Source organism: Mixia osmundae (genome assembly GCF_000708205.1).
Source record: "Mixia osmundae IAM 14324 unplaced genomic scaffold scaffold_10, whole genome shotgun sequence".
In the NCBI taxonomy this organism is placed as follows: Eukaryota; Fungi; Basidiomycota; class Mixiomycetes; order Mixiales; family Mixiaceae; genus Mixia; species Mixia osmundae.
Window position 1 is genome coordinate 278,788 of NW_014575554.1, and position 25,192 is coordinate 303,979.

Consider the following 25,192-nt stretch of genomic DNA (forward strand, 5'->3'; position numbering starts at 1 on the left):
ATCGATGCATACAGATATTTGACCGAAACATCAATGAGAGCCGAGTACGCGATTGCTTCTGTCAAGCTCCAGATGCTGCGTCAGTGCACTCGCCAGAATGATTTCGGGTGCATAAATTGGCGTCTTCGGCTGCGTCTTAGTATATGGCCGCCAGAGCGCGGCATCTTGCTCGCTACTGATGATGATTTTGCTGTCATCCTTGCCCATCAGACGAAGCGCAGGCAGGGCCTTTGAAATTTCGCCGCCACCAGCGCGCACAACTGACTTGAGCAGGTCGTACGATGGGCCTAGATTGGCCGTGCAATGGAAAGTCTTGCCAGAGAAGACTTTTGTCTTGCGCGCTGAGGTGAGTGAGCGTTCGAGTCTCATGCCCCATTTCTTCTCGCCTTCCGAGTCATCGAGCAGATAGCTCTGCTCATCCAGCCAGAAGCCGGCTGCAAGGCTGTCCACGATCCATGCCTCCTGCACGAATATACGTCCAAGACAGACTCCAGCCATAAAGTTCTCGGTCCGAGTGATCCCGCCCGCAACGATGTGAGTGGCATCCTGCGCAATCTTGGTTGTCTTTGCGCCCAATGCAGTCATTTTCTGCGCTCTTTGTCAGTTCTACGAGAAGGATCCCAAGTCGCACACACTTTCGCTATGCTGTCGGATAGGCGCACACCTGTCGTAAGAATCTTAGGATGCAGATTCGCCGCCCGCTTCTTCGTCTGATCGCTGTGGCGCGGAGTTAGCGCGCAGTATGCCAACGAGAGACGACAGACGCACTCGGCTTGCGGAGACGCGCGCGACTCCGGTGAAGGCTCATTGAGACTGATGTTCTGCAGCGGCATCTGTCTTCGAGGCTTCTTTGCAGATCTGGCAGGTGCAGGCTGCTCGGGGAATTGATCGGCACCTATCATTGAGCTCTTGCGTCCCTTCTTAGTGCGAAGCTCGGTGGCAAATTTATTGGCATCCGGCATGATCTCATGTAGTCTTTGTGTAGCCGCTCTCGCTGCGCCACGTTTCTGATTGGCAGGCAAAATAGCTTCCGGTGCGATGTCTGCTCGAGAATGTGAAACACTGCTTTCCGAATCTGTCGAGGCTGATCTTGTGCGTGATCGCTTGCTCGAAGGGGGCGTTGCTCTTCTTGCTAGCGCCTGTTCAGTCGTGTCTTCTTTGGCATGCGATGCGTTCATCTTTGGAGTCAGATCTTCCTCAGTAATCGTCTGTTGGGTGACAGCGCGCCCCGGTCCCGGCGGCGTGACAGCTGCCTTGCTGGGACGCGCGCCGTCAACGAGTTCCTCCACAAGGATTGGCTGGCCTTCGTGCGCGGTTGACATGATCTCGTCGGAGACTGCCGAAGATTCTCGTCTTCGCACCACACTGTCTTCCTGAACGAAGGGCTGCGCAAAAGGCGAGCTGGAGGGCACGAGTATATCTGCAAGCGCTGCCTCGCTCGCTTCTCTGTCGGCGATTGCTGCTGGACATCGACTCCAGTTGACGAGATGTTCGTGAGACAAGGTGGCTTTTCCAATGGCATGAGCGTGCTGAATGTCTGGCGTTACTTCTGTATAACGAGGTTCGCTCGTACTCTGCAGCTGCCACCGAGCAAATGAATCGTGAAGCCAGAGATGGTTTAGAATCGGCCGATGCGTCCTGCGAGCGGCTTCGACTTTCCGCCCTTCGTGGCTGCTATAGAGTCAGCGTCGTTGATCCAGAAACGAAGGAAGCATACTTTGCAGCAATGACATGTGTTGTTTGGGGCGACATGCCACCGGCGTACTGGCCACCCATTGCTTCGATCAAGCTACGCAGAGCGTCGCGAGGTCCTCCGACGTAGGCCGATATTGTAAAGAGCTGAGGAGAGGTTAGTAGGCGTTATATTAGAGCACGTTCATCTGCTTACGAAAGCGTCCATGCCCGGCATCGGGAAGGGCGATCTCGGATAGTCGAACATGTCCGTCAAAGGGTCGCAGTCCTGCCCGTTCAGCGCTTTCAACAACCATTGAAAGCTACCAATCTTCTTTCGCGCTTCGAAAGCCTGTGCTCGCTCATCAGAGCTGCATACAGTGTCTCGTCCAATCGCCTACCGTCCAGTATTCCCATCCGGCACGCTCCTCGCAGACAAGAATCTCGCAATCGGATAGGGCGCTTTGCTTACTCGCGAGACTGGCGCCTTCGGAGCCGTCATAAAGGCGAGCGCCCGCTTGCTTCGCCTTGATCTCAAGCACATCTTTCTGGTTGGAGCGCATGCTATCCTGAATGAGCAGATAGATAGTTTGGCCTCTCAGCGAGGATTTGGCAATGGGCGAGCTAGAGGGCTGCATCGTATGCGTGATCAACTGGCGTGCCGGCGTAAGGGGCGCGCCGAGCGGTGCGCTCGAGTCTATTACCGCGTCGCTGGTCGCAGCGGCTGCAGGACCATCGCTCGATGCGCAACGCGGCGTACAGAGCGCATCTGGCTTCGGCCACAAGTACGCAGTCTCGGGTAGCGCTTCTCTGGTTTTGAAGCAGTCATCAAACCTGCCCGAGCCCATCAGCGGTGTCCTAACTTCTCAGCTGCTGACCGACCAATGAGGCAAAACGACTTTTAGTCTGCCACTCGGGTAGATTCCATGCTCACTAGCAGCCCGGTAAAGCTCCTGTACAAAGACCATCAGCACATGTGGAGTGCGCCAGAGGGCGACTGACCGTATCATCCGTAAGGCAGCATGCGTGAGTCACTTCTGCGGTAAATTTGGGCCGCCACTGTCCTCCGTTGGTAGTGATCATGGATCTGAGCATCTCGCTGTCTGTAGCAGCCAGCTAATGCGCGCGCCTCAGGTTTTGCCGCAATGCGAGCTGATTGAGCACTCACATTGTCGTCTATGCACGCAAACACGCCAGAGAAGATGGCGGTCTTGTCTAGCGAGAACGTCGCGGTATCGTATGGCATCATCATTTCCCAGCATTTCTTGACCCAGGCTACCTGTACATTACGCGAGGAAATGAATACCTCCCTGCATGCTCGCGCACGCGCACACGCACCGACACTACATGCACTGGTCGAGCATGATGGATTTCGATGACATCCTTCCCTTCTTGTAGTGATCTTGGTAATACGCCGCGGCGGTTTGCGAGCAGTTTGAACTCTGGAAAGTCTTGTGTCGCGCTGATGACATGAGTGACTTGCTCGAGGTCGAAACGAGCCTCAATCGGAGTATCATTGACATAGGTAGAATCGTAATGCCCGCATGGCAAGGCAGACATGGCGCGCAAATGGGAGCCCAGCTGGGCCTCCTCGTCAACGAGCTAAGGGGCGCATGATGAGGTTAGCCGTACCTCATGCCTGGCATTATCGGGGATTGATGTGTCGATGAAGAACGATACGCCCCTCAGCAGCTCCGATCGACGCTGCTCGTTCGTGATGATGACCATCCCGAGGCCCCGGAGAGTCTGCGAAGATGCGCGAAATCGCGCGGAACGCGAGTCAAAGTTGTTCATCACGTGAAGAGCGACGATGACGATGATTCGGATGCTGGGCGTGCGAGTGAGTCTCCTGGCTTCATGACGCTCATCGCTGACATAGCTGTCTGCAGACACCTGTGCGAGTGCTGACACAGAGTCTGGCACAGAGGTGTCACTCCTCAGGCCCGAAAGGCTCGCCTCACGCCTCTACAAGCGGAGGTAGTGCGCCCTTGAGCGAGTCTACGCAAGCGCCCGGTCAAGCACCGGCAGTCGATGAGCTACCGAATACAGCCAATGAAATTGAGGCACCAGCGCAGCCAGGGCCAGGCGGTATTCCGCCGCGAGCGACGCCGATCCATTTTCAAAAAGACGCCAAGCAGACCGGCGAGCAAGGCATACCAGAGGGAGCAGACAAAGATGCATCATAATGTCTACATGAAGAAATGACGTCGGTTGACTTGCATGTCTGGCTTCCACTCCCATTCCAGCTCGGCAGAATCTGTACCATTTTGCATGCCGAAACCTTCAAGTACGCTTGCGCCTTTTTTGAGCTTGCGAGCGCCAGGCAGTGCCGGCTTAGGCTTGAGCTGAGGTATACGGATCCGACCTTGGCTGTTGTGCGTGCGCGGCTTGCCATGGTTGTTTCGCTTCTTCGGTGTGGGATTGTCCATTGACTCTATCCGATCACCGTCATCATCCTTTGCAGGCTGATCTGGCGGCGCTGGCAGGCCCGCTTCTTCAGCTGCATCGCGTTCGTCCTGATCGCCGTTCTCTTCGCCCTCTGTCTGAGTCTTGCCGCCTTCTACCTGTCTCAGCATATCGGCTTCGATGTGCTCGGTCTGGTGGCTAGATCCGCCTCTGGCTCGACCTCCACGCTTTCGACCATGCTCCAGGGTGCCTCGCTTGATCCAGCGCAGCTTGAGCGTAAATCTTGGCCCGATTTCTTGTAGCTTCGTCCGTATATCCTTGTCCATCCCACGCTTCTCTGCTAACTCGGTGCTTATCTTGCCCTCTGAACGAACCGCAAATGCGTAGCGGAAGCGTCTGAAGAAGACGAAGTCGCGTTGGTTGTGAATTGCGACGACCTGTCGCCCTTGAATGTCGGGCATAGGTGGAAAGAGACCTTGAAACAGACGCCCTACACTCAAACCGATGGGTGTCGAGAAGTTGGATAACACAAGCTCTGGTGCATGTGCTGTCGGCCTTGCGTGATCGCGTATCTGCTTACAGCCTAGTATGGATGTCAGACGGAAATGCGCTGTTGGGCCTAAAGGTAGGCGTGTCATCGTCAAAGAACCTGTCCAAGCACTTCAGCGCTGACGTCTATAGCGACACAATAGCCTCACTCGGATGCTTGTGGTCCTCGCCGACGACAATGAGAGCGCTGTAGCCGCGCTTTGCAGCCCACTTGCACACTTTGCTCAGTTCATGGCGCGGCGACTTTCTAGGGATGATTTCCGCCAACATTGGGCCTCCAAAGAGTCCCTGTAGCTCCTTCAAAAAATCATACGTCGCTGGTGTGGGGCGAGGCGCAGTGGTGAGCAAGATGCGCCCAGTCATACCAGCTTGCTCGTCCTCGTCGTCCATTTCGGCGCCATCAAGGTCAATATTGCGTTCCGAGGAGGGGCCTGCGACCGGCTGCTGCTTTGGATGCTTGATCGGCTCCGGAAAGAGATCTTCCAACCCTGCCAAGTCGATGACCATGCCATTCATGCCATCGTCAAGATTGAGCTCCTGTGCGCCCTCATGAGCTGCCTTGAGCTTGACAGGCTGCGTGCGTGGATCATCCGTGCCGTCCTGCTCCCCCATCCATTGTCGAGTATTCTCAATGGTTATGGGTACATTGCGAGCCACTCTCTCTTCCCTCAAGCTGGGATCTTCTTTCTCAGCTTTCTTTTGCGCTAGCCTGCGTTTGAGCTTTTCCTGCGACTTTTGCTTCTTCTCGATAGCATAGGTGCTCGTTCGGCGATGCCTGGAGAGCCTCTCCTTCTTGTCTGTCTCGACCATGTCGTGCGCAAGCCGAAGCAGAAAGCAGGCAACGTCGTGGCCGCAAAACGAAGCTGCAGAGAATGAGCGAATCAGTCAAAAGTATTCGTCGAGGGGTGTCTAGCCACGTCATCGTCATAGCAAACCTGATCTGATTAGACTCGATCAGCCCTGACGGCGCCACGCCGGTAGAGAGGCGTCGATCGGGCACGAGCTATATTTAATTGACAGAGCGCGGATATCACTGATTTCGCGTGCGGAAGGCCACGAGGTCCAGACCCGCAGTGCAGCCCAGCAGCTCCCCGACTCTTGCATCATATGATGCGGATTCCTTATAACGGCGAGCCCACGGTCTCTCGCTAGTAGCTCTATTCGCAAAGAAGCCGCATCGTCTCACAAACACACAAAGCACAGCAGACATCATGGTCAGTCAGACTCGCTTTGTCGGCAGCGTCGAGCAGCGTCTGCCGCCAGAATGTCTCCGCGTACTTGTGATGTATGCTGACCTCTTGGGCGAGGTAGAGCAACCTCTTCAACAAGGCAAAGGAGTTCGCCAGCTCGAACGAAGGTCAGAACCTCAAGCAGAAGTTCGGCGGCGGCGGCAATTCGAACCAGCAAGGTCAGTGTCCATTGTCTGTTACCTTTCCCCCACGTGCGGTGCTGACTTCAACATACCATCCCACAGGTCAGGGTGGCAGTCAGTTTACTCGGTAGCTTCGCAAAGCCTCTGCTGATGATGCCTGATTCAGACTCGGACTCGTATGATCAGAATTCAAGCTCGGGCGGTCAGGATGACAGCTACGGCCAGTCGCAGGGCGGTCGAGGCCAACAGGGCGGCTATGGAGGCGGTCAATCCGACAGCTACGGCCAGTCCGGCGGCCAGTCTGGTGGTGATAGCTACGGCCAGTCTGGCGGTCAGTCAGGAGGCGACAGCTTCGGCCAAGGCGGTCAGTCGGGTGGTTATGGCCAGCAGTCCGGCGGCGACAGCTACGGTCAACAATCTGGCGGTGACGGCTACGGCCAACAGTCTGGCGGCGACAGCTACGGTCAACAATCTGGCGGTGACAGCTACGGCCAACAGTCTGGCGGCGATAGCTTCGGCCAGCAACAGTCCGGTGGTGACAGCTTCGGCCAGAGCGGCGGTCGCGGTAGCGGCGGTCAACAAGACTCGTACGGCCAAGCCTCTGGCGGTGACAACTACGATCAGTCATCTGGCGGGGCAAGCTACGGCCAGTCCGGCGGTGACGACTCGTCGTACGGCCAGCAATCAAGCAACCAGGACAGTTACTAGTTGCTCTGCATGACAAGAAAAGAAGCACAACGAAGGGGGTTAAAGTCACTATGATTTCATTCAATAGCACACACGACAGACAATGAAGGCTACTCACACACTCATTGGTACCTGTCGCGATGTTGGCGCGCTGAGGAGAAAGGAGTTAAATAATTTGCCATGACCTCTTCGATATGTATTAGAGGACAGCCCTCGTGGTACATACTTTTATCACGCCTCAGATCATGATTCTGAAGCGTAGGCTGCTGCTGCTTGGTTGAAGCCTGTATCAAGGGGAGTGACGGTGGCATTCTGAACGGCAGAGACGATGCAGGCAGATAAGTTATCGACTGCGGTATGCAGGTTGGTGATATCAGTCTTTGCGATTGAGCCGAGCTTGAACGAGTCGAATTGCGACTTCTTGTTGATCAAACTCGTCAGTGCAGCCAATGTGGGAGGCGTGAGGTTGTTGACGACCGTCTGGATGACGGAGATGCCGTTTGCGGCAGTGAAGCCAGTGGTCGTGTTACAAAGCGAAGTGCCATTGTTGATCTAGACGGCCAATTCAGTGACATGGTCTAGTAGCTCACAGTGGAGACATACATCTTTGATCGTGGTCAAAGCTAGCGAGTGAATGGCATAGGCCGACGAGTAAGTCAAATTGGCGACGGCCAGCGAAGTGTTGAGCTTGTTCGCGTCCGTAGTGACGACAGTAAGCTGGTTCATGAGCTGCGCAGGCGTCGTAGCAAGAGCGGACGAGGCGGCGGCCAGTGCGAGGCAGAGTGTGAAGCGCATCTTGCTGATGATAGTGGTCTTGAGAGGGTTGCTAAGTAGTGCTAGTGTGTCTTGTGCGAGCGAGTCGAGTGGATGAGGAAGATGGAGGAAGCATGGCTCTTATACCTGTGATGAGACGCTTGGACTCATGGGGTATGCGAGGATGATGTGTCCACGAAGTGCTGCCGGCAAATGCCAAAGTGGGCGATTGAATGGTATGATCGGAAAAGAATCGCGGAGGCCTTTGTGCAGGCGTTTGTACGATCTGCAACCGTTGCGCATACGGTCAGGGTACAGTCTGGACAATGTCGAAGCATAGCCTCGAGAGTGAGGTCGGTGCACGAAAACTTTGACTGCGGAGGTCCGGGGTAGATGCTTTGTTCGCGATGGGAGAGTGACGATCGGGCAAGGATGGAGTGAGATGCCGGTGTTTGAGCATCACTACATCCATGTCTTGCGCGACAAGTCGAGCGAGGAGGAAGTGCACAAGCTGTATGCACTCCTGGACCAGAATGGAGCGGTTTCGGTGGACGAGATCGAAACGAGCGAGATTGTCTTGACCAAGTTGAGGAGTCAGCCCCGACTCGAGCGTTCACTCGGCTCAGCAGCTCGGGATCAGCTCATTCTCCGAGAAGCATGGGCGCACGACTCTATCTCAGCGGGACATGAGTTGCCGGTCGATGCGTATGTCCTACTCAGGCCGGCCGCCTATGGTGCGCAGAGACCGGCTCAGGTCACTCGAGACAGCGGCATGAGCGATGCAGAAGACCGGTCCCATGCCTTCCCCGACATCATCAAGACCGGCAGGATTCCGTCTGATCTCTGGACGAACGCTCGCTACTCTTGTATGCGATTATCGCCCCGAATATGCATCAATGAAGGTTTTGTGCGCCGCTTAGCAGTCATCAAGGAAGAGCGAAGGCTCACTGGCAATGCGAGAAGTGCGCTGAGCTACGCTGTTGCCATCGCTGCTCTCAAAGCTTATCCTCACATGCTACAAAGCGGTCAAGAGGCAGATACCATCGTAGGCACTGGCCCAAAGATCGGCGCACTCATTGACGAATATTTGCGCACTGGCACACTCGCAGAGGCTGATAGACTAGAGAGGCAGTCTCGCTTCCTCGCACTGAGGCTCTTCACATCGTCTGTGCATGGCATCGGTCCTACAACAGCGCGCACGCTCGTCGATCGATTCCATTGTCTGACATGGGACGATGTCGAGCGAACGATGCGAGAGGATCCAGAGGCACCCCAGATTAGCCTCGATTATCGAGATGAGATTGCCCAGAAGATCCCGCGCTCAGAGGTAGAGAAAATCCATGACTTGGTCAAGCTGCAGCTCGACAAGCTCCAACCTGGCTGCTTGACGATGCTCACAGGCGGCTACAGACGGGGCAAACCATTTTCGAACGACATTGACATCTTGATCACGCATCCGCACGACACTGTACATGGCTTATTGTCGAAGCTCGTCAATCGACTTCAGCACAAATCACTCATCAAGGAGATCCTGTATTATACCAATGTCGGTCTCAGTCAAGCGTCCATCTAGATCATGCTGATGAGGTGTCTAGCAAAACACTAATCGCTCATTTGATTTTGAGAGCAAAGCGAGGAGCTCAACTTCAAGCTCGTTCGATCAGTTTGACAAGTGCTTTTGCATTTTTCTGCCGCCGCAAGCGAGTGGCCAAGCCGCTCTTCATCGGCGATTAGACTTGATTGTCTCGCCTTGGGAGAATTACTGGACAGGCGTCGTCGGCTGGACTGGCTCCACGCAGTTCGAGCGTGATCTTAGGCGGCGCGCCAAAGATCTGGGCTATAAATTTGATAGCAGTGGGCTGACGACACGTGCCGACGAACGTCTGATACAGCTCGACAGCGAAGAAGCCGTCTTTGCTGCTCTCGAGCTCGACTATGTCCCGCCAGAGTTGCGCAATGCAGACGCGGCTTCGTAAATACCGCCGTCCTCTGCGAGCCACTTCTTGATGAAGGCAAGCTCGCGTGCGTGGACTGATTTGATTTGAGATGGCTCGGCCGATCGATTGAGCAGGCCATTCTCGTCATAGTGATGTCCGCCGCGGGGAATGAGCCAGAAAGGCTGCTCATCGGTGTCGTTGCGTGGAGGAGCTACACTAGCGTGCGGTGTTGCCTCCACCCAAGCATCGAATTGTCCATCGATGAATGCAAGTCTATCGTAAGACAGACCATAGTCGCCGTAGGCGTTGACTCTGCTGATATTGGGCCACATGGGGACGTCTCTTCCGAAGCTCTGTTGGCACGACTTGGAGACGTACGCTAGAGTGATTCTTCGAGAAAGGAGTGAGGTGACGTTGAGAGGTGCAGCAGCAATGTGATAGCCCCACTCTGTACAGACCTGCCATAGCCAAGCACGCCAGGGCCCGTCTTTCTGGTACGCCCTGTCATCGTATGTGCCGAAACAGGCGTCCTGATCTGCTCCCTCTGGACAGACAGCCGTGACATACTCTCTTATCCAAGCCGCATACGCGCCGAGTGCGTTAAAGGATGCATGAGCAGCGTAGCTTGGGAGGAGCGAGCTTGTAAGCGCATCTGGCACGGCAGAGTCTGTGCTCGTCAGACGGCTGCAGAAGCTTGCAAAGACATCAAGTCCGACTGTTGAGTCCCAATTGGCAGCTTGCCAGTAGTTCAGCGGTGTCGTCAAGACGTTGACAAAATCTGCTGGCACTGTCACATTCTCGAGTCCAAAGACGCGCTGCAACCGCCGCGTGAGGTCGGATCGCTCCAGATCAAGCATCGAATCAACAAAGGCTACGGTATCGACGATGCTCTGGATGCATTGCTTCGGTCCTCTGAGTCGGATGGTCTCCATGTATTGCCAGAAGTCTACTTGCGCATGAGTTACTGCTGAAGATGCGATTGCGCCGAAGAAGATGTCTGGGTAGAGTCGCCTGAGAAAGGCAGACTGTGCGCCTGCATAGGAGCCTCCAATCGTGATTCTGTGCTCTACGCTTGATAAGCTGAGAACGGAGCCTGAAGGAAGGCTCAAGTTTGCATGCTGGGCAAAGTGTGCCACGTCAGCTAATGCTTGCGCTGTTGTGAGGTACTTGAGATTGGCGGGCTTCCAATCTGGCCCGATCAGACTCTTGCCATAAGCTCTATGTTCGAGTATGATGCTTGATCCGCCCGTGGCTTCCGACATCAATCTGAGGATACCGGTACGCATGAATGGCAGCCGACCTGCGCCTGACGTTTCTCCGCCATTGAGGATGTACACCGGGCCGCCGGCGACATAGAACTGGTTGTCGAACCAGTAGCGAGCCCTGAATGTTGTGCTGCTATCGTTGAAGTGATCTAGAGGCAGCGTGTGCCATGCTTGCTTGATAGGGTCCGCGTCCAGACTCGCGTCATTGCTCGTTTGGAAGAGGAGTGCTTGATCCTCGTCGGGTCTTTGTCGCTGTGCATGATGCTGCGGATGGAATGCGCCGATATGATGCAAGGCGGTGACCGCAGTCAAAAGCTGAAGGGCAACGAGCAGATGCATGGCCTTGGCGAGTAGATCGCCTGATGCATCGATGAACGATGAACGCGCGTGTCGGCCGGCCAGTGACAAGTTTGACAAGGGCTTGCAACAGGCTAGGAAGGAGGCTGAATGAATGAGGACCGCTTGTCGGCCGCTCAGATCGATTTTCTGGCTGGTACGGTAGCAGGCATCGCTGGTCTGACCGTCGGCCATCCTCTCGATACGCTCAAAGTCAGACTGCAACATCAGCCACCATCGTCCTCCTCTCGCAGCGCATTATATACCCTCCGGCAGATTGTGAAAGCAGAAAGGGTCAGCTCCTGATGCACAAGCTACGATGTGGCTGATTGGACGAGAGCAGATCCACGGTCTCTTCAAAGGTATCACCTCGCCCATTCTCGGCGTCGCTGCCATCAATGCATCCGTCTTCACACTCTATGGCATCGGCATACGAGCTCAGCTCAGACACACGCAAGACATACCATCACTCGCTCAGGTAGCAGTCGCAGGCAGCTTGTCAGGCATAGGCACATCGTACGCCCTGCGCTGAGTAGGCAGAGCGCGTCTGACGACGAGAGCAGGTTCCTCACTTGCCCAATAGAACGCATCAAGATCATCCAGCAAGCCTCGACGACGCTCCATCAGCCGTCCACATATGCAGTCGTACGACGCATTCTGCAATCATACGGCTTTGCCGGGCTCTACAGAGGTCTGTCGGCGACGATGCTGCGCGATCTAGGCTATGGTGCGCCGTACTGTCCAGAGGCTCCTATCGCCTGTCTCATGTGAAGATGCAGGGCCGTATTTCTACGCGTACTACGGCATCATCAGACTATTGTCACCAAGGATGGCAGTGCCAACGCCGAGCGACTCGGTTGCGGCCTCAAGCCTGTCCGAGACGGCTGCAACCAGCACGTCGACGCTGTTAGTCGCAGGAGGTGTCGCAGGCATTGTTGGCTGGGCGTCGACTTATCCCCTGGACAGCATCAAGACTCGTATACAAGCTAGCGATGCACAAGCATTCACAACTCGCTCGAGTGCGCCTTCTCGCCCAGTCTCAACGCTGGCTACCATCCGGACCTCACTGGCTTCATCCGGCAATCGACGCAGCTTGCTCGCAGGCCTGGGACCGACACTACTACGCGCTGTGCCCGTGAATATGGTACGCTCGAAGTCGCAATGCATCTCGGAAGCTGATCACATCTGGGTAGGTCACATTTGGAGCCTATGAGCTCGTTCTGAGTAGCTTTAGATAGACTTGTCGTTGTACATCATCGTAGAGAGTTCGTCAGCGGATATCAATTGACGCGATGCGCGATGTCGTGGCAAAGCTCGCTCGGTGATAGCTCGGAGAATCTAATCGATCTCAGTTGACTCATCGCCGGACGGAACGTACGTTGAGTGCTTGAGCCTCGGTTCGCGCATACACATCACGCCCAGAGCGTATCACGAAGTTTGCAAAGTACGAAAGACAACCAGCGTCAGCATGACCATCGGATCACCGATCAATCTGCCCAAGTGGCTCGAAGACAACAAGGACAAGCTACAACCGCCCGTGAATAACTATTGCATCTACGATGGCAAGGACAAGATTGTGATGATCATCGGAGGACCCAACTCGCGGAGCGACTATCACTGGAATGAAGTACGCAACAGTCAAATCTGTCATCGCACGATCTGACGTAGCGCAAAAGACCGAGGAATGGTTTTATCAGTACAAGGGAGCGATGCTGCTCAAGGTTGTAGACGATGGCAAGTTCCGCGACATCACCATAGGGGAAGGGGAGATGTTCCTGCTACCAGGCGAGCTACTGACCTCCTGATACTTTTCGCGATGCTAATGCCTCCTCTTCAGCGAACACGCCACATAATCCTTGTCGCTTTGCTGACACCGTTGGGCTTGTGATTGAGCAAAAGCGGCCGCCTCAAGCGATAGGTGAGCGCCAAGTCTACAGCGTCAGGAGCCGAGCTAATGCGACTGTGAAGACCGATTGCGTTGGTATTGTCCTTCCCCAACACACAAAGATCCCCATGTGATCCGCGAAGTCTCATTCCACTGTACAGATCTGGGCACACAGCTCAAGCCTCATATCAATGCCTGGATGACCGATGAGGCGCTGCGCAAATGTCCAGACTGTGGCACCGTCGCACCACCAAAGTGAATTAGAAGTTCGTCCTGCTTGTTGCAACCCATTCTATACGTTACATGCCGATCAGCCGTCCTCGTAGCGTACGCCCATGCTTTGCTTGACTTCCAATCCCAGCGTCTTCATCTTGCTTGCCTCGATACGCTGTCGCTCGATCTTTCGGAGATCTTCGAGCTGTTCGCGCGTGAGAAAGGTATCGCTCTGCTTTGTAGGCGCTCTGCCTGCTTTGCGCAGTGCCTCTTCGTCCTTGCGAAAGTCGTACTCGCTCGTGTCCTCGACTGTCTCGCCCATTCGTACGGCTGACATCCGCTTCTCGTACGCCTCGAGGTTGTAGTACTTTTCATGCGCTGCAGATCGCGTCAATGAGCGGCCGCTTCGACGACAGAGCAGGCAACTCACGGAGCGTGACAGTGTTGTAGTCCTCGGCAAAGATCTTGAACATCTCTCTCCGTTTGGCGTGTGTGACCGTCTCTGGGTTGATCTTGCGCTCCTCCATGAGCCATGCATTGAATTCCATGTCCTTGGTGAAAATGTCTGCCTCGTTCAGGATGCCTCTCGAGCCATATTCGTGGCCCACGACGCCTAGCTTCTTTGCCTTCTTTGCTTTCTGTCAGTCATATGAGTATAGCCACAGCATCCAGCATTGCAGACTCGCCTTGGCTTCTCGCCTGACCCGCTTGGCCTCTTTACGCGCTCGACGCTCCTCGCGAGATTCTTCGTGTCGATGCGAGGACCGCCTGCGCGAGCCAGATGCATCTGAAGACTCTGATTCGCTCAGGGGTGTTCTACTGCGTCGTGAGCTGTGCTTGCGGCTCGAGCGGTCATCGCCACGAGGGTCACGTCGGTCGTCTCTGCGATCCCTTGATTTATATGCTCTCTCCCTGCTGTCGTCGCTCGTACGATGCCGTCGATCTGCGTCATCCGGACGGTCGTATCGTGAGGTTCTATGTGCCGTCTCTCGCCTGTCATCTCTGTGCGAGTGGGTTCGGTCGTCGTGCTGCCTGTGAGAGGACGAATAGGTCGAGCTATGCCGATCACGATAAGATGTAGAAGGCTCGGGCGAGTATGAGTCCCGCTGACGAGCACTGCCAGACTGATGAAGAGCTTCTCGCTCGCTGTCCCGGGCTCTGGAGGACATGCTAGCCTGGCTAGAAGAGCTCCCACTGGGCCCTGCTCGGTCTGATCGACAGTGCCCCCGTCAAATTTTTGACCGTTCAGCTCGAGATAGACGAAGCAATGGGCAAGTTGCCGCCTGCTTGGGGGAGTAGCACTGACGAAGGCTCGCAGGCATGACAGCCGAAAGCTCAGCGACAGCGGCTGCACGCAACTCGGCGATTGAACAAGCCTTGCTGCTCTCAAACTGGAGCGACAACGACATCTCTCTCCCTTTGTCCCCTGTAGAGACGCTGCTACAACATATCTGCCATGGTCGCTACAGCCAGCTCCTCACGTCCAAGCTTGTCAGATCGCTTCAGCTGTTTCGGCTCGCGACAGACGATGCAGGACGGCCCATCGTCTCGCTTGCGTCGCAACAGGAGCCCAAAGAGTGGATCATGCTAGCGGTCGGCATTGCGCTGCTTCAGGCGTTCGTGCAGACGAATTGGACCGGTCCAGAGGTAGACCTCTCGCCATTGGATCTGATCGACTCAGCGCCAGAGGGCGTCAGCGAATCAGCACTCAATGATGCCGCCGTGGCTGCTTTGAGCTTGGCAGGCGAGCCAGCATACCACCTCGCTCGCAAGACGAGCTTCTTGCTTATCGCACGTGAACTGGTCGCGCAGCCCAGCAGTATACCCTCGATCGCGCTGTGGCGATTGCGCGCTGGCATTGTGCACTTGCAACTTCTCGACGAGCCCGTGCCTTTGCCTGACCCTACTCTCCTGGCCGTAGAACGATACCGAGACGTCGTACTCGCTTCACTGCCCGACAGCGACGAGCGACAAGATCTGATAGCGACTGTCTCACTCGAGCTTGGGCTCTACTACAGCCTCATCTCGCAGAACCAGCCCACAGCAACGAGAGCCGCGTCCGATCTGTTCTTGCGCGCGGCGACAGACACCAAGCTAGAATACAAGCTCACCGGTAGACTGGGCAAGCGAACAAAGTTCCAGCAGAAGGAAACCAGCCAGCTCCTCGTTCTTGCCCAAAGTCGTCCGCGCCAACTTTGGCAGCCACGCACGCAGACAAAGGCAGGCGAGACCAACGGAGCAGTGCCTGACATGCCGGAAGTGCATGCCCTCAATGACGACACTTTGCTTGAGCGTACAAAATATACGGCAACATCGGACGAGTCCGCGCAATCCGCTCTGGACGCTCTCGATCCCTCGCAGCAGCCGGCATTACACCCCCTTGACCAGAGTATACTCCTTGCCCTCTGTCTCAATATCAGCAACACTTCGCCAGCGCATGGTCTCACGACGCTTCAGATGGGCGCATTTGTCACTCGGGTGCTCGATCACCCAGAGAATTGGACAATCTACTCCATGGGATTGCTCATTCGCAGTCGCCTGGAAGCGAGCCGGTCTCGCACAGTCGAGCGTGGACTGCTGCAGATGCAGAGCTTGGTCGATCAGCTCAGGCTCGAGGGCTCCGATGTTGAGCGTCCGCCACCAGAAGATGATCATATCATCGAACGGGAGAAAGGCGCTCCTGTGCAGGAGAGGTTGCAGTATGTCTACGATGTCGCCGCGCCTGCTCGATGGCATCTAGAGGCCGAGCTAGCCAAGCGATTTCTCGGCTTGGGCGTCGTCAAGAGCGCCCTGGAGATCTTCATCAGACTCGAGATGTGGGAGGATGCTGTCAAGTGCTGGCAAGCGATCGAGCAGCAGCCCAAAGGGATCGCTGTCGTCAAAGACCTTCTCGAGGGCCGCAAGGAACAGTCTGATGAAGTCGGCCTTCGCATCAAGGGCAAGATCTCCGACAAAGCCCGTCAAGCTAAGCTATGGTGCTTGCTCGGCGATCTCGAAGCGAACGCGGATCACTACCGCAAAGCTTGGGAGCTCTCTGGCAAAACCTCATCCCGAGCCATGCGCAGTCTCGGCGTCATGCTCTTCACTCGCAAGGATTACCCCGGCACGATCGAGGCGCTGCGAAAAGCGCTGGCAATCAATCCGCTCTTCGTGCGATCTTGGTTCGTCCTGGGATGTGCAGCGATGATGAGCACGGACTGGCCGACGGCAGAGGAAGCCTTCGCGCGCTGCGTCTCGCTCGACGATGAAGATGGCGAATGCTGGAGCAATCTCGCTTCCATACATCTTCGCCGGACTGAAGAAGCTGCCACCGGTAGTGCGACTGCGCCTACGGAACTTGGCGATGAGGCCATATATGATACGGGCAAGGTGCCCTACTCTCGCAAGCGAGCTGCATATGGCTGTCTTCGTCAAGCCGTCAGATATTCGTACGACAGCTGGCGAGTCTGGCAGAATTTCATGATCGTCAGTGTCGATGTTGGCGAGCTGACAGATGCGGCAAGAGCGCTCGGTAAGCTGGTCGAACTACGAGCAGATAAGGTCGGCGACGAGGCAATAGACTTTGAAGTTCTCGAAAGACTCGTCAATGCGGTCACACGCGGCAAGAGTTATGCAGAGTTGAGCGCACCACCCGTAGACAATTCTGACGAGACGGACGTCGGCCCGAACTCGAGCAGAGCGCTCTGGCCACGAGTCAAGGATCTTTTTGAACGGACGCTCTTGCCACGAATCTCATCCGCGCCACGCCTCTTTCTCGCTTATGCCAACTTGCTTTACTGGGCTGGTGACCTCAAGGGCTCAATCGACGCGCATCTCAAGGCATACAGATGCAGCTCAGCGGTCAAGGACGAAGCCGCCAGTCAGCAGTCAGTCTTCATCACAGCTGCTCAAGAAGTGCTAGACGTCGTCGACGTGCTGCGTAACATGGGATCAAAAGAAGTCGACGGTCAGCTCGTGCTGGCCGATTGGCGCTACCAGGCCAAGAGTATCGTGCGAACTTTCCTTGCTCGTACAAGGACTAATTTCGAGGAAGAGCCGGCTTGGCAAAGCCTCAATGAGGAACTGCAAGATCTCAAGTCATAGCTAGACGCTGTAGACTAATGCAGACATGATACAAGCGATCCTCAGCATTTACTGCACAGTGAGATCAGCTGAGAACGCTCATAATAAAGGTGAGAACGCACGTCGACCTTCATCGTCTCTGCCTTTGCGCGCTTGCCAGCAGCCTTGCGCGCCAAGATTGCAGTGCGGTCCTTGTCTAGCTTCAGCTTAGTGATGACGACGTTGCTAGGGTGGATGCCAATCGGAACAGATGCGCCGTTGACTGCTCGGATCCCATCAGCTCTCCGACCTTTGCAGTGGCGCGTGGTGCTCACCCTTTTCTCTGACGATTCGCTCGATGTGAATGACATACTTCTTGCGGTAGCATGCAATGACCTGTAAATGCTGTCAGCCGAGTTCGTTGTATTGTCAGAGCAGCCGCTTGCCTTGCCCTCCTTGCCAGCATTCTTGCCGCGGACGATCAGAACTTCGTCGTCCTTGCGGATGGGGATTGACCTCGCCGAGTGTTGACCTCGCAGCTCTTTGCTGAGAGTTGCTGCCATGCGCTCTCGGCGCTCGGAGCTCGGCGCACCGCTGCAAATCAACTGTTAGGCGCAGTACTTGCTTGCTGCCAATGTAGCACATACAAGTGCGCGGCTCGCTGCGTGCGGCTTGATGATGCTGCAACTGGATTGACATTCTGGTAAGCTCGAGCATTGACAGACTGCTGACGCTGCCTACCTCGTCCCATCTTCACGCTACTTACACGGTGGCTGCCAGATTTGATGTCGTTAATGTTTCTCTCACGCGGGGATCTACCACGTGTCACCGTGTCACCTTCTCCGTCGTGGCTTCACCTGCTTCACATCGCGAGGTCGCAGCCAAGTGGCACAAAGGGCAACATGCATACAACAACGATCTACTTGCTAGCATGAGGAGTGTCGGGAAAGCTCGCCACTGTCGGAGTCTGGCTGGGGTCAGTGTCGCCTCTGAGGAACGGATGATGCAATAGCGCGAGCGCGCTGGGCCGCTCCTCGTGGTTCCTGTATGATTCTGTCAGTCTCTTCTCCAACCATTAACAGAATAAACGTACAGCCTGAAGGTCTGGCTGAGAAAATCTTCCGCTTCGGATGAAATGTCCTCTGGCATCTCCGGCGATGTCGACTGTCCAATCTGTACAAGATGCATCTCTTCAGTCTCTTTCGATGGCGCGATGGATGCGAAAAAATTTACCCTGAAGATGGCCTGCATCTGCGTCAGATTGGCCCAAGGATGGCTGCCTGTGAGCATCTCGACGACGAGACAGCCGGTCGACCAGATGTCAGCTTTGTTTGTGTAAGTCGTCTGCTTTACTGCTTCTGGACTCATCCAAAACGCCGAGCCTTGCATGGACGGCCGATGGATGCGCACGGTGGACAAGATGCCATCCTCGACGCGCTTAGAGATGCCAAAATCTGAGATCTTGACGACGCCCTTGTTGTCCACGAGAATATTGGCGCCCTTGATGTCGCGATGAATGATGCCCTTCTCGTGCAAGTAATTGAGCCCTTGCAGGATACCTCGAAGGAAGTTGCGAACGAGCGTCTCTTCGAATGAGCCATATCGTCCAAGCAGAGCTGTGACTGAGCCGCCTGCTACGTACTCCAGGAAAATGTTGAGATGATTTTCGTCCAAAGAGGAGTCGAGATATTGCACGATATTCTCGTGCTGTAGGGTCTTCAGCAGATCAATCTCGCGTTCGAGCGCAACGATCATAGCCTTGCGTCGCTCTTCGTTATGTGATGATCCCGTCGGCCGTTCTACTTGCTTGACTGCCATAAGCGTGCCGTTCGTCGCGTTCATGCCAAGCGAGACTTGTCCAAACGAGCCCTGACCGATGAGGACACCCTTGATCCACTTGATGGACGCTTTCGACCCTTTCGATGTGATAGCTTGCGGACCAGCAGCATCCGGCTTGCGATCTTCACTTTCCTTGGCTTCCGCCACATCCGCAGGTTCTATACGATCGAGGTCCGGTGAGAGCGAGGTGGCCAGCTCTTGCTCGAGATCGTCATCTTCGTCGTCATCCTCATCCAGCATCCAACTCGTCGTGCTAAGCCTACGATTCTCAAGTTCGGCAGTAACTTCATCGACAGTGAGCAAACTGGCGCCATCCGAGTCGCGACCACTCCGCGCAACACTCAATCGGCTGGAAGTCGACAGCCTGCTGGAGCCACTGTGATGTGATCTGAGCGAGGGACGGTTGCTGGCAGTAGAAGTCTCTCCATCCAGCTCTGGCTCTGAGATTGTTGGAGGACTATGGATAGGACTAATCGAAGTCGTGCCAAGTAGCTCGCCCAGCTCATTGACCTCATAAAGCGATGTCCCGTCCGAGCCTGAGGTGCGATTGAATCTTTGTGATCCGGTCGAGCTGCCGCTGAATCGCGAAGAACCGACAGAGTTTTGCCAACTTCTTGGCAAGCCTTCGCCGGACTTCGGCTCAAGGTAGCTTTGCCTTTTAGCCATAGACTTGCGCATGCTGGTTCGTGCAGTCTTAGACAGCATCTTCTTTTCTGCAGCAGGGAAATAGTCGGCCAGATACGAGGAGATGAGCTCTGATGTGGGGCGATGGCCGAGGAAGCTGCGCAGGGGTCCTTTCTGGCTGCCTGCTTGGCCTGGCTGAGGGGATGCATCTGCGCCTGACATGGCATCTGACCAATCGAGCAGGCCCGACATCACACTGATCGTGCTCGCACGATTCTGCTGGGTCTGTCGCTTGCGCTCAGCAGACTGCTGACTGCTTAAACCATGATGCTGATAATCCTGCTCTTCATCCGAATATGTTGACTTGACGGGCGAAGCAGGCTGCACACTGGTCAGAGGCACGCGCGAATCCCTGATCATTGGCGCAGGGCTCATCGGCTGAGGCGCAAAGTCAGTCTGGCTTTCTTCACTCTTGTGACGCAGCGTAGGATGCTTTGACCGCCAGTCTTCTGTATTGGCAAGGTGATGCAAACGCCGCAATGTCAGCCCGCGCTGCCTCTCTGGCCGACTGATCGACTGGCATATGCCGATCAGCTCGCTCTCGGTCAACGCTTTCACTGCCTTGGGAATCAGATGGATCCCTTGGAGCAATTGTTTGACATACCTTGTCCATCGGAGCTACTTGCAAAGACGCCCCATCCTTCCATCTCGACAAAGGTGTCATTGCCAGTATAGGCAGCGGGCGACGGCCGTTGACCGGCAGAGATCTTGCCAAATTTCCGCAAGGCCTTGTACATGATCTCGTTGGCATCTCGCGCATCATCAACGCTGACGAGCTTGCTGATGCCATCATCGCCGATAAACTTGACGGTCTTGCGCAGTACATCCTCCAGTGGAAGGGCATTACTTGCGGCCGACACAGACACCAGACCGCCTGGCGTGGAAGGCTTGGCAAAACTGCCCTTGCCGACGATGTAACCAACATCTTTTCGCGCTTCTTGGCCTTGTCGTGAGCCAGTAGAGAACGAATCGTAAGCAGGCGAGCTAGTCTGAGCATATGGATGTGAGTACGTGCTCGTCGAAACTGTTGCCGAGCTATAGCTGCCCGATCTTGAGCTCGATAGACTCGGCAGCGAATTGGGGTTGACGAGTCCTGTGCCCGTGAGGGGGTTGTTGCTTTGCGAGCTTCCTCGCCGATGGGACAGACCGAGGGCAGTGACATTGCTGAATATGTGACCTGATCGACTCGCTTTACGCTCAAGCCTGACCGGCGCTTGTGTCTCGGGATTGGTCAGACTAGACCCGAACACGCTAGGCTGTGTCGCCACGACGGGCGAGGGAGTCGTTGTCTGTATTGATGGCGCCTGAGCAGACGAACCAGATCGTGAGCGAGGCGCGGTGCCAGGCGGTGGTGGCAGGGACGACTTCGGGGGTGGTGCAGGCGGAGGTAATGTGCTTGCCACTCGCGGTGCGCCGGTAGTGGGCGAGTCTTGGCCGCGCATGGTCGTGTGACCGTTGACCGCGATGGAGACATTCGACCCATTTGAGGACGACGCAGAGGGAAAAGGCTGCGCCGACTGCGTGCCCGTCGCAATTGAGGCAGCACTCGCACTTTGGTAAGCTTGACCGAGCTTGTCGCGCGAAGAGGAGCTAGGCAGGTGTAGAGGGGGCGGTATTCGGTAGGTGCCTTTGCTAGCTGCGAGTCGCCGCGCACCCAGGGCGGTTTCGCTCGGGGCAAATGTATTGCTGAGCGGCGAATTTGTCCGCGCAAATGCAGCTCGTTGTGGCGAAAGCTGGGGCGATGTATAACCTGCCTTGTGGGAAGGACTGGGGGGAGCGAGCGAAGAAGTGCTACACGCCTGACGCAATTTCTTCACGGCGACGACGATCTTGATCCTATCGCCTACGCTCTGTACGCCTAGCTCCTTGAGAGCAGACTGATCTACATCCAGCAAGACAGCCCCCGTGATATCGTTGTTGCGAAACGTCTGAGCATGAGCGCCGCACTTGTTCTCCTCTAGCCATCGTGCGACTTCTTTGTCTCCCCAAGAAAGAACCCATTGCAGTCGCGTCTGATGGCCAAAGGCAGAGCTGCCGTCGGGCACCTCGAGCGTGGCTCCATTGGCGCCCTGTGGACCTGCAAGACCGTAATTTGCTCGTGTCGGCGACCGAGTCGAGCTTGAGACGGGCGAGGCGACAAAAGCCTCCCGCAGTGGGCTGTGGGGCGCGCTCGAGACCGAGCTCTTCCTCGACATGATGGAGTAAGGTCTATGTCGCCCTACCGATCAGGACCTCGCAACATTTTAGTCAGACACAAAGGCAGTCAGTCGAATGGAGATTCGCGACGCGTCTCACAATGAATTGCCATGTTGGCGGTCAGCGCGGTCTCAATTCATAGATAGTGACAGAATCACTAGTGCCCCCGCTTCCGACGAGATCCCTGTTGCCAGAGGCAGTAAACATATAGCGTCCAGTATCATCGAGCACTGTCCGAGCATACCATCGACTCAGCACGGAGGCTCTAAGATTCAAGATAAACTGACCGATATCAGAGATCGTCGCGCCATGGTGGCCGGATATGATCCTGAACGGCATCTTACTCGCTGGTCTGGAGCTGGGCTCGCCGTCATCCCTATCGAGGAACCATTGTCGGATGTTGTCTTGGGAAGCGCAGATGATCTGTCTCGAATTGGCCAGAGAGCGCACAGAGCTGATCGCGCCCGAACCGGCGGGTAGCCTGAGTGTCCTGACTTGTCTCGCCCGAAGGTCGTAAAGGTCGACCGTCTCATTGCGTCGTCCGACGATGACAGTCTGTCCATCTGCTGTCCAGCTCGCTTGAGCAGACCAAGGCGGCGTTTTGCTTCCGAGCTCGAATTTTCGTGCTGCACGCGCATTCGAGTCTTGTCTGCGGTCCCAGAGGAGAACTTGGCCGTCTATGCCGGAAGCCAGAAAGACTTGATCGCTCAAGGCAGGTAGTCCAGGCTCGAATGCGTTCGGGACAGAACGGCCAGATTTCGTCACAGGCTCCAGACGCACGCTTTCGGACAGTATGGATGGATCTGGCTCGCCATCGCCGTCATCGAAGAGCGAGTCGACCGACTCTGCAGGTGATTGCGTGACCGTCACGTCGCCGTCACCGTTCATTCGGTCGGTTGGATCGTGATGACCATTCGTCTCGGGGATGCTGCCATCTATGAGTGGTCGAAAGCTCAGTGATGATATCTGTCCCGTCATGCCTTCATACGATCTGATGGCTTGGCCCGTATGCAGATCCCATTCGAGCAAGTTGGCGTCCCAGCCGCCGCTGATGACGCTCGTCTCCTCGCCAGCCAAAGCAAGCGCAGATACAGGCGTAGACCGGTGGCCCAACCGCCCTTCTCCGACACTGCCAGGTTGGAATACGTGGCGTATCTGCCCCTCGTCCAAACGGACAGACCAGAGATGGATCGCGCCCGAGATTGTGCCAGACAATCCCCAGAGTTCCTGACTGTGTATGGCGAGACTGTACACGGGTGAAGGCTCTGGACCGGTATGGGTGAGTCCTCTGGGACCATATTGCATGGTCTGAGGAGCCAGGTCCAAGTTCTCCCAGTAGCCAACGAGAACGCCCTGGGGAGCAGCATAGTGACCTGACGGGATGCCATGGACTGCCTTGCCGTGCACATTCTTTCCCGATGTCCGCGTGATGAGATTGTCGAGCTCTGTGAGGCCGGCGGTGGTATCTCTGAGGGCGTACCGTCGTATGAAGCCATCTTGGCCGCCTGTGAAGAAATGGTTCGCGCCTGACGGCAAGGCGATACACTGCACTTCTGTGCCGTGGGGGAGCGTGACGAGAGAATCCATCATGATCTCGGAGAGGATGGGCCTCCTCCTGCTGGCCAGACGCTCCATCCGCTCTTGGACAGACTGGGCGTAGATCTGCGTGGTGGGCTCCAGCGACCGTTCGGCGCCTCGCTCAGACTGTGTCCTCTCGTCCTGCTCGTACTCGATCGACTGGGGATCAGGCTGTGTCTCCGAGCTGGCAGACTGTCCCTCGAGCTCGTCATCCTCTTCGAGCTCATCTTGATCGTCTGCTCCAAACTGTGAGGTGCCTTCCTCCTCTCGCTCTTCGGTGAGCTGGATCTGGTCATCCTCAGAGTCACTCGAGGCCGAGGAGGACATTGCATCCCGCTCTCGTGCGCCGGTAGAGCTATGAGCGTGCGAGTCGGGTCGATCGTCAGGCCGAGCTGTCGCGCTCTATCGACTTGGCCGGGGGTGTGTGTGTCCATCAATCTGATAGGCCAGACAGGCCTCGAGCTCGCTAGACACGCCAGTCGGCTGCATCCGCCATGTCTGGTGAGATACAAAGCTCTGAGTCGCCCGAGCAGCGCTGATGCGGCATGATGATTGGCAGGCGCAAGGGAGAATGGTGAAGCTCGCATTGCACTCGATACCGCCTCCATGATCCTGACTCTCCTCCCTCGCTGGCAGTCTTTCCCACCCGTCAGAACCTGCAGCTCGTCAAAGGCCGTCTGAAAGGCGCTCAGACCGGCCACTCGCTACTCAGTGCGCCCAAGTACTGTCGGCCTGCTCTCGGCGCTGATGGTGCACATGTCCCACAGAGAAGAAGGTCGACGCACTCAAGAAGCGCTTCAGGACGATCACTAGCAAGATAGACGAGGTCAGCGGGTTCAAGCTGGTAGGCTGTGCCTCCTATTGACACCCTGTCATCACAGGCAAAGCGAAAGATGGGCAGGATCATGCAGCTCGCTGCCTTTTCGCTCGCAGAGGTCAACTACTCTGCTGGGGATATCAGCTACCAGGTACAAGAAGCGGTCTCCCAAGCGACGTTCCGGGTGGGCACGAAGCAAGAGAACGTCTCCGGTGTCGTGCTACCCAGCTTTGAAGTCAAGCGCGATAAGAGCGATGGCAATGGTCCGTCCGCCTGGGCATTTGCACGTAGCAGCTGACAGCGCGAGGACAGGTGACTTCAATCTGACCGGTCTCGGACGAGGCGGCCAGCAAGTACAGAAATGTCGAGAGATCTACGCCAAAGCCGTCGAGACGCTCGTCGAGCTTGCCTCGCTTCAGGTCGGCACGGTGTGCATCAGCATGCCATTGCTGACGTACAGTCCCGGCAGACGGCTTTTGTCATCCTCGACGAGGTCATTGCGATGACCAGCCGGCGAGTCAATGCGCTCGAGCATATCCTCATCCCCAAACTCGAGAACACCGTGTCCTACATCAATTCCGAGCTCGATGAGATGGACAGAGAAGAATTCTACAGGCACGCCGTTTCTTCTCAGTTGGATCCGTCCTGATCGTTTTTGCAGACTCAAAAAGGTGCAAGGCAAGAAGCAACGTGATGCGGAAGAAGAAGAGGAGAAGAGAAAGAAGCAAGATGCACACGAGAGCGAGCAGAGTGAGGATATGCTGCAGACAAAAGATCCAGATATTGTCTTCTGATCACACGAGATCATGTAACATCATGCAGTGCGCACTGTACCTTTTCATACAACAACATCGATATCGCGGCAGTGTCAAAACAACATAGAACCAACCCTTCCTCCTTACTTCTCATGCTATCTGTTCATGCTCTCTCTGCTCTTCACCTGTGCCTGTCTCGACAGGTTCA

At 55.8% G+C, this 25,192-nt stretch overlaps 15 protein-coding genes across 15 annotated transcripts; 7 read left to right on the plus strand and 8 right to left on the minus strand.

The window, feature by feature from the left end:
- Positions 1-30: 30 nt before the first annotated feature.
- L969DRAFT_19421 (uncharacterized protein) lies at positions 31-3,399 on the minus strand (the record flags this gene model as incomplete). Its single annotated transcript, XM_014710313.1, has 11 exons — positions 31-588; positions 636-717; positions 769-1,671; positions 1,718-1,839; positions 1,889-2,023; positions 2,073-2,505; positions 2,554-2,624; positions 2,674-2,787; positions 2,840-2,950; positions 3,010-3,252; positions 3,304-3,399. 11 exons carry the CDS (start codon positions 3,397-3,399, stop codon positions 31-33), a joined length of 2,868 nt encoding a protein of 955 aa, XP_014565799.1.
- Positions 3,400-3,487: 88 nt separating this feature from the next.
- On the plus strand, positions 3,488-3,857 carry L969DRAFT_53296 (uncharacterized protein; the record flags this gene model as incomplete). The annotated part of the gene is made up of 2 exons (XM_014710457.1): positions 3,488-3,511; positions 3,561-3,857. The coding sequence occupies 2 exons, from the start codon at positions 3,488-3,490 to the stop codon at positions 3,855-3,857; spliced, it is 321 nt and encodes a 106-aa protein (XP_014565943.1).
- On the minus strand, positions 3,561-5,533 carry L969DRAFT_89922 (uncharacterized protein). The gene is made up of 2 exons (XM_014710458.1): positions 4,776-5,533; positions 3,561-4,726 (listed from the first exon to the last, which is right to left on the minus strand). The coding sequence occupies exons 1-2, from the start codon at positions 5,434-5,436 to the stop codon at positions 3,861-3,863; spliced, it is 1,527 nt and encodes a 508-aa protein (XP_014565944.1). The 5' UTR covers positions 5,437-5,533; the 3' UTR covers positions 3,561-3,860.
- Positions 5,534-5,758: 225 nt separating this feature from the next.
- Positions 5,759-6,808, plus strand: L969DRAFT_89923 (uncharacterized protein; the record flags this gene model as incomplete). Its single annotated transcript, XM_014710459.1, has 3 exons — positions 5,759-6,034; positions 6,101-6,112; positions 6,165-6,808. Coding segments are annotated over 3 exons (651 nt in total), but the record flags the coding sequence as incomplete, so codon positions are not given.
- On the minus strand, positions 6,446-7,480 carry L969DRAFT_105163 (uncharacterized protein; the record flags this gene model as incomplete). Its single annotated transcript, XM_014710460.1, has 2 exons — positions 6,446-7,237; positions 7,289-7,480. The coding sequence occupies 2 exons, from the start codon at positions 7,478-7,480 to the stop codon at positions 6,929-6,931; spliced, it is 501 nt and encodes a 166-aa protein (XP_014565946.1). The 3' UTR covers positions 6,446-6,928.
- A 400-nt stretch (positions 7,481-7,880) lies between these two features.
- L969DRAFT_53137 (uncharacterized protein) lies at positions 7,881-9,414 on the plus strand (the record flags this gene model as incomplete). Its single annotated transcript, XM_014710461.1, has 2 exons — positions 7,881-8,984; positions 9,034-9,414. 2 exons carry the CDS (start codon positions 7,881-7,883, stop codon positions 9,412-9,414), a joined length of 1,485 nt encoding a protein of 494 aa, XP_014565947.1.
- L969DRAFT_89925 (uncharacterized protein) lies at positions 9,101-11,359 on the minus strand. The gene is made up of 2 exons (XM_014710462.1): positions 11,320-11,359; positions 9,101-11,270 (listed from the first exon to the last, which is right to left on the minus strand). Exon 2 carries the CDS (start codon positions 11,169-11,171, stop codon positions 9,372-9,374), a length of 1,800 nt encoding a protein of 599 aa, XP_014565948.1. The 5' UTR covers positions 11,172-11,270; positions 11,320-11,359; the 3' UTR covers positions 9,101-9,371.
- A 157-nt stretch (positions 11,360-11,516) lies between these two features.
- Positions 11,517-12,258, plus strand: L969DRAFT_199276 (uncharacterized protein). The gene has a single exon (XM_014710463.1). It carries the CDS (start codon positions 11,701-11,703, stop codon positions 12,187-12,189), a length of 489 nt encoding a protein of 162 aa, XP_014565949.1. The 5' UTR covers positions 11,517-11,700; the 3' UTR covers positions 12,190-12,258.
- A 186-nt stretch (positions 12,259-12,444) lies between these two features.
- L969DRAFT_96456 (uncharacterized protein) lies at positions 12,445-13,120 on the plus strand (the record flags this gene model as incomplete). Its single annotated transcript, XM_014710464.1, has 4 exons — positions 12,445-12,603; positions 12,653-12,761; positions 12,814-12,894; positions 12,945-13,120. The coding sequence occupies 4 exons, from the start codon at positions 12,445-12,447 to the stop codon at positions 13,118-13,120; spliced, it is 525 nt and encodes a 174-aa protein (XP_014565950.1).
- A 51-nt stretch (positions 13,121-13,171) lies between these two features.
- Positions 13,172-14,243, minus strand: L969DRAFT_53362 (uncharacterized protein; the record flags this gene model as incomplete). The annotated part of the gene is made up of 3 exons (XM_014710465.1): positions 13,172-13,452; positions 13,505-13,708; positions 13,757-14,243. 3 exons carry the CDS (start codon positions 14,241-14,243, stop codon positions 13,172-13,174), a joined length of 972 nt encoding a protein of 323 aa, XP_014565951.1.
- A 151-nt stretch (positions 14,244-14,394) lies between these two features.
- Positions 14,395-17,157, plus strand: L969DRAFT_96458 (uncharacterized protein; the record flags this gene model as incomplete). The annotated part of the gene is made up of 1 exon (XM_014710466.1): positions 14,395-17,157. One exon carries the CDS (start codon positions 14,395-14,397, stop codon positions 17,155-17,157), a length of 2,763 nt encoding a protein of 920 aa, XP_014565952.1.
- Positions 17,158-17,198: 41 nt separating this feature from the next.
- On the minus strand, positions 17,199-17,866 carry L969DRAFT_19431 (uncharacterized protein; the record flags this gene model as incomplete). Its single annotated transcript, XM_014710314.1, has 5 exons — positions 17,199-17,398; positions 17,451-17,511; positions 17,595-17,709; positions 17,763-17,802; positions 17,857-17,866. 5 exons carry the CDS (start codon positions 17,864-17,866, stop codon positions 17,199-17,201), a joined length of 426 nt encoding a protein of 141 aa, XP_014565800.1.
- A 168-nt stretch (positions 17,867-18,034) lies between these two features.
- L969DRAFT_53176 (uncharacterized protein) lies at positions 18,035-21,833 on the minus strand (the record flags this gene model as incomplete). The annotated part of the gene is made up of 4 exons (XM_014710467.1): positions 18,035-18,158; positions 18,209-18,288; positions 18,349-20,195; positions 20,243-21,833. 4 exons carry the CDS (start codon positions 21,831-21,833, stop codon positions 18,035-18,037), a joined length of 3,642 nt encoding a protein of 1,213 aa, XP_014565953.1.
- A 121-nt stretch (positions 21,834-21,954) lies between these two features.
- L969DRAFT_53124 (uncharacterized protein) lies at positions 21,955-23,739 on the minus strand (the record flags this gene model as incomplete). The annotated part of the gene is made up of 2 exons (XM_014710468.1): positions 21,955-22,064; positions 22,122-23,739. The coding sequence occupies 2 exons, from the start codon at positions 23,737-23,739 to the stop codon at positions 21,955-21,957; spliced, it is 1,728 nt and encodes a 575-aa protein (XP_014565954.1).
- Positions 23,740-23,812: 73 nt separating this feature from the next.
- Positions 23,813-25,079, plus strand: L969DRAFT_199496 (uncharacterized protein). The gene is made up of 8 exons (XM_014710469.1): positions 23,813-23,913; positions 23,972-23,986; positions 24,049-24,123; positions 24,180-24,238; positions 24,294-24,492; positions 24,542-24,648; positions 24,699-24,844; positions 24,891-25,079. The coding sequence occupies exons 1-8, from the start codon at positions 23,907-23,909 to the stop codon at positions 25,021-25,023; spliced, it is 741 nt and encodes a 246-aa protein (XP_014565955.1). The 5' UTR covers positions 23,813-23,906; the 3' UTR covers positions 25,024-25,079.
- The last annotated feature ends 113 nt before the right edge of the window (positions 25,080-25,192 follow it).

Bases quoted from the DNA above. Each gene is read 5' to 3' on its own strand.
- L969DRAFT_89922 (XM_014710458.1), bottom strand. From the start codon at position 5,436: ATGGTCGAGACAGACAAGAAGGAGAGGCTCTCCAGGCATCGCCGAACG. The intron at 4,727-4,775 runs GTGAGGCTATTG...GTGCTTGGACAG, and splicing joins CGAGGACCACAAGCATCCGA to GTTCTTTGACGATGACACGC.
- L969DRAFT_89925 (XM_014710462.1), bottom strand. From the start codon at position 11,171: ATGGCCGACGGTCAGACCAGCGATGCCTGCTACCGTACCAGCCAGAAA.
- L969DRAFT_199276 (XM_014710463.1), top strand. From the start codon at position 11,701: ATGGTGCGCCGTACTGTCCAGAGGCTCCTATCGCCTGTCTCATGTGAA.
- L969DRAFT_199496 (XM_014710469.1), top strand. The intron at 24,124-24,179 runs GTGCGCCCAAGT...CATGTCCCACAG, and splicing joins GACCGGCCACTCGCTACTCA to AGAAGAAGGTCGACGCACTC. The intron at 24,845-24,890 runs GCACGCCGTTTC...TCGTTTTTGCAG, and splicing joins GACAGAGAAGAATTCTACAG to ACTCAAAAAGGTGCAAGGCA.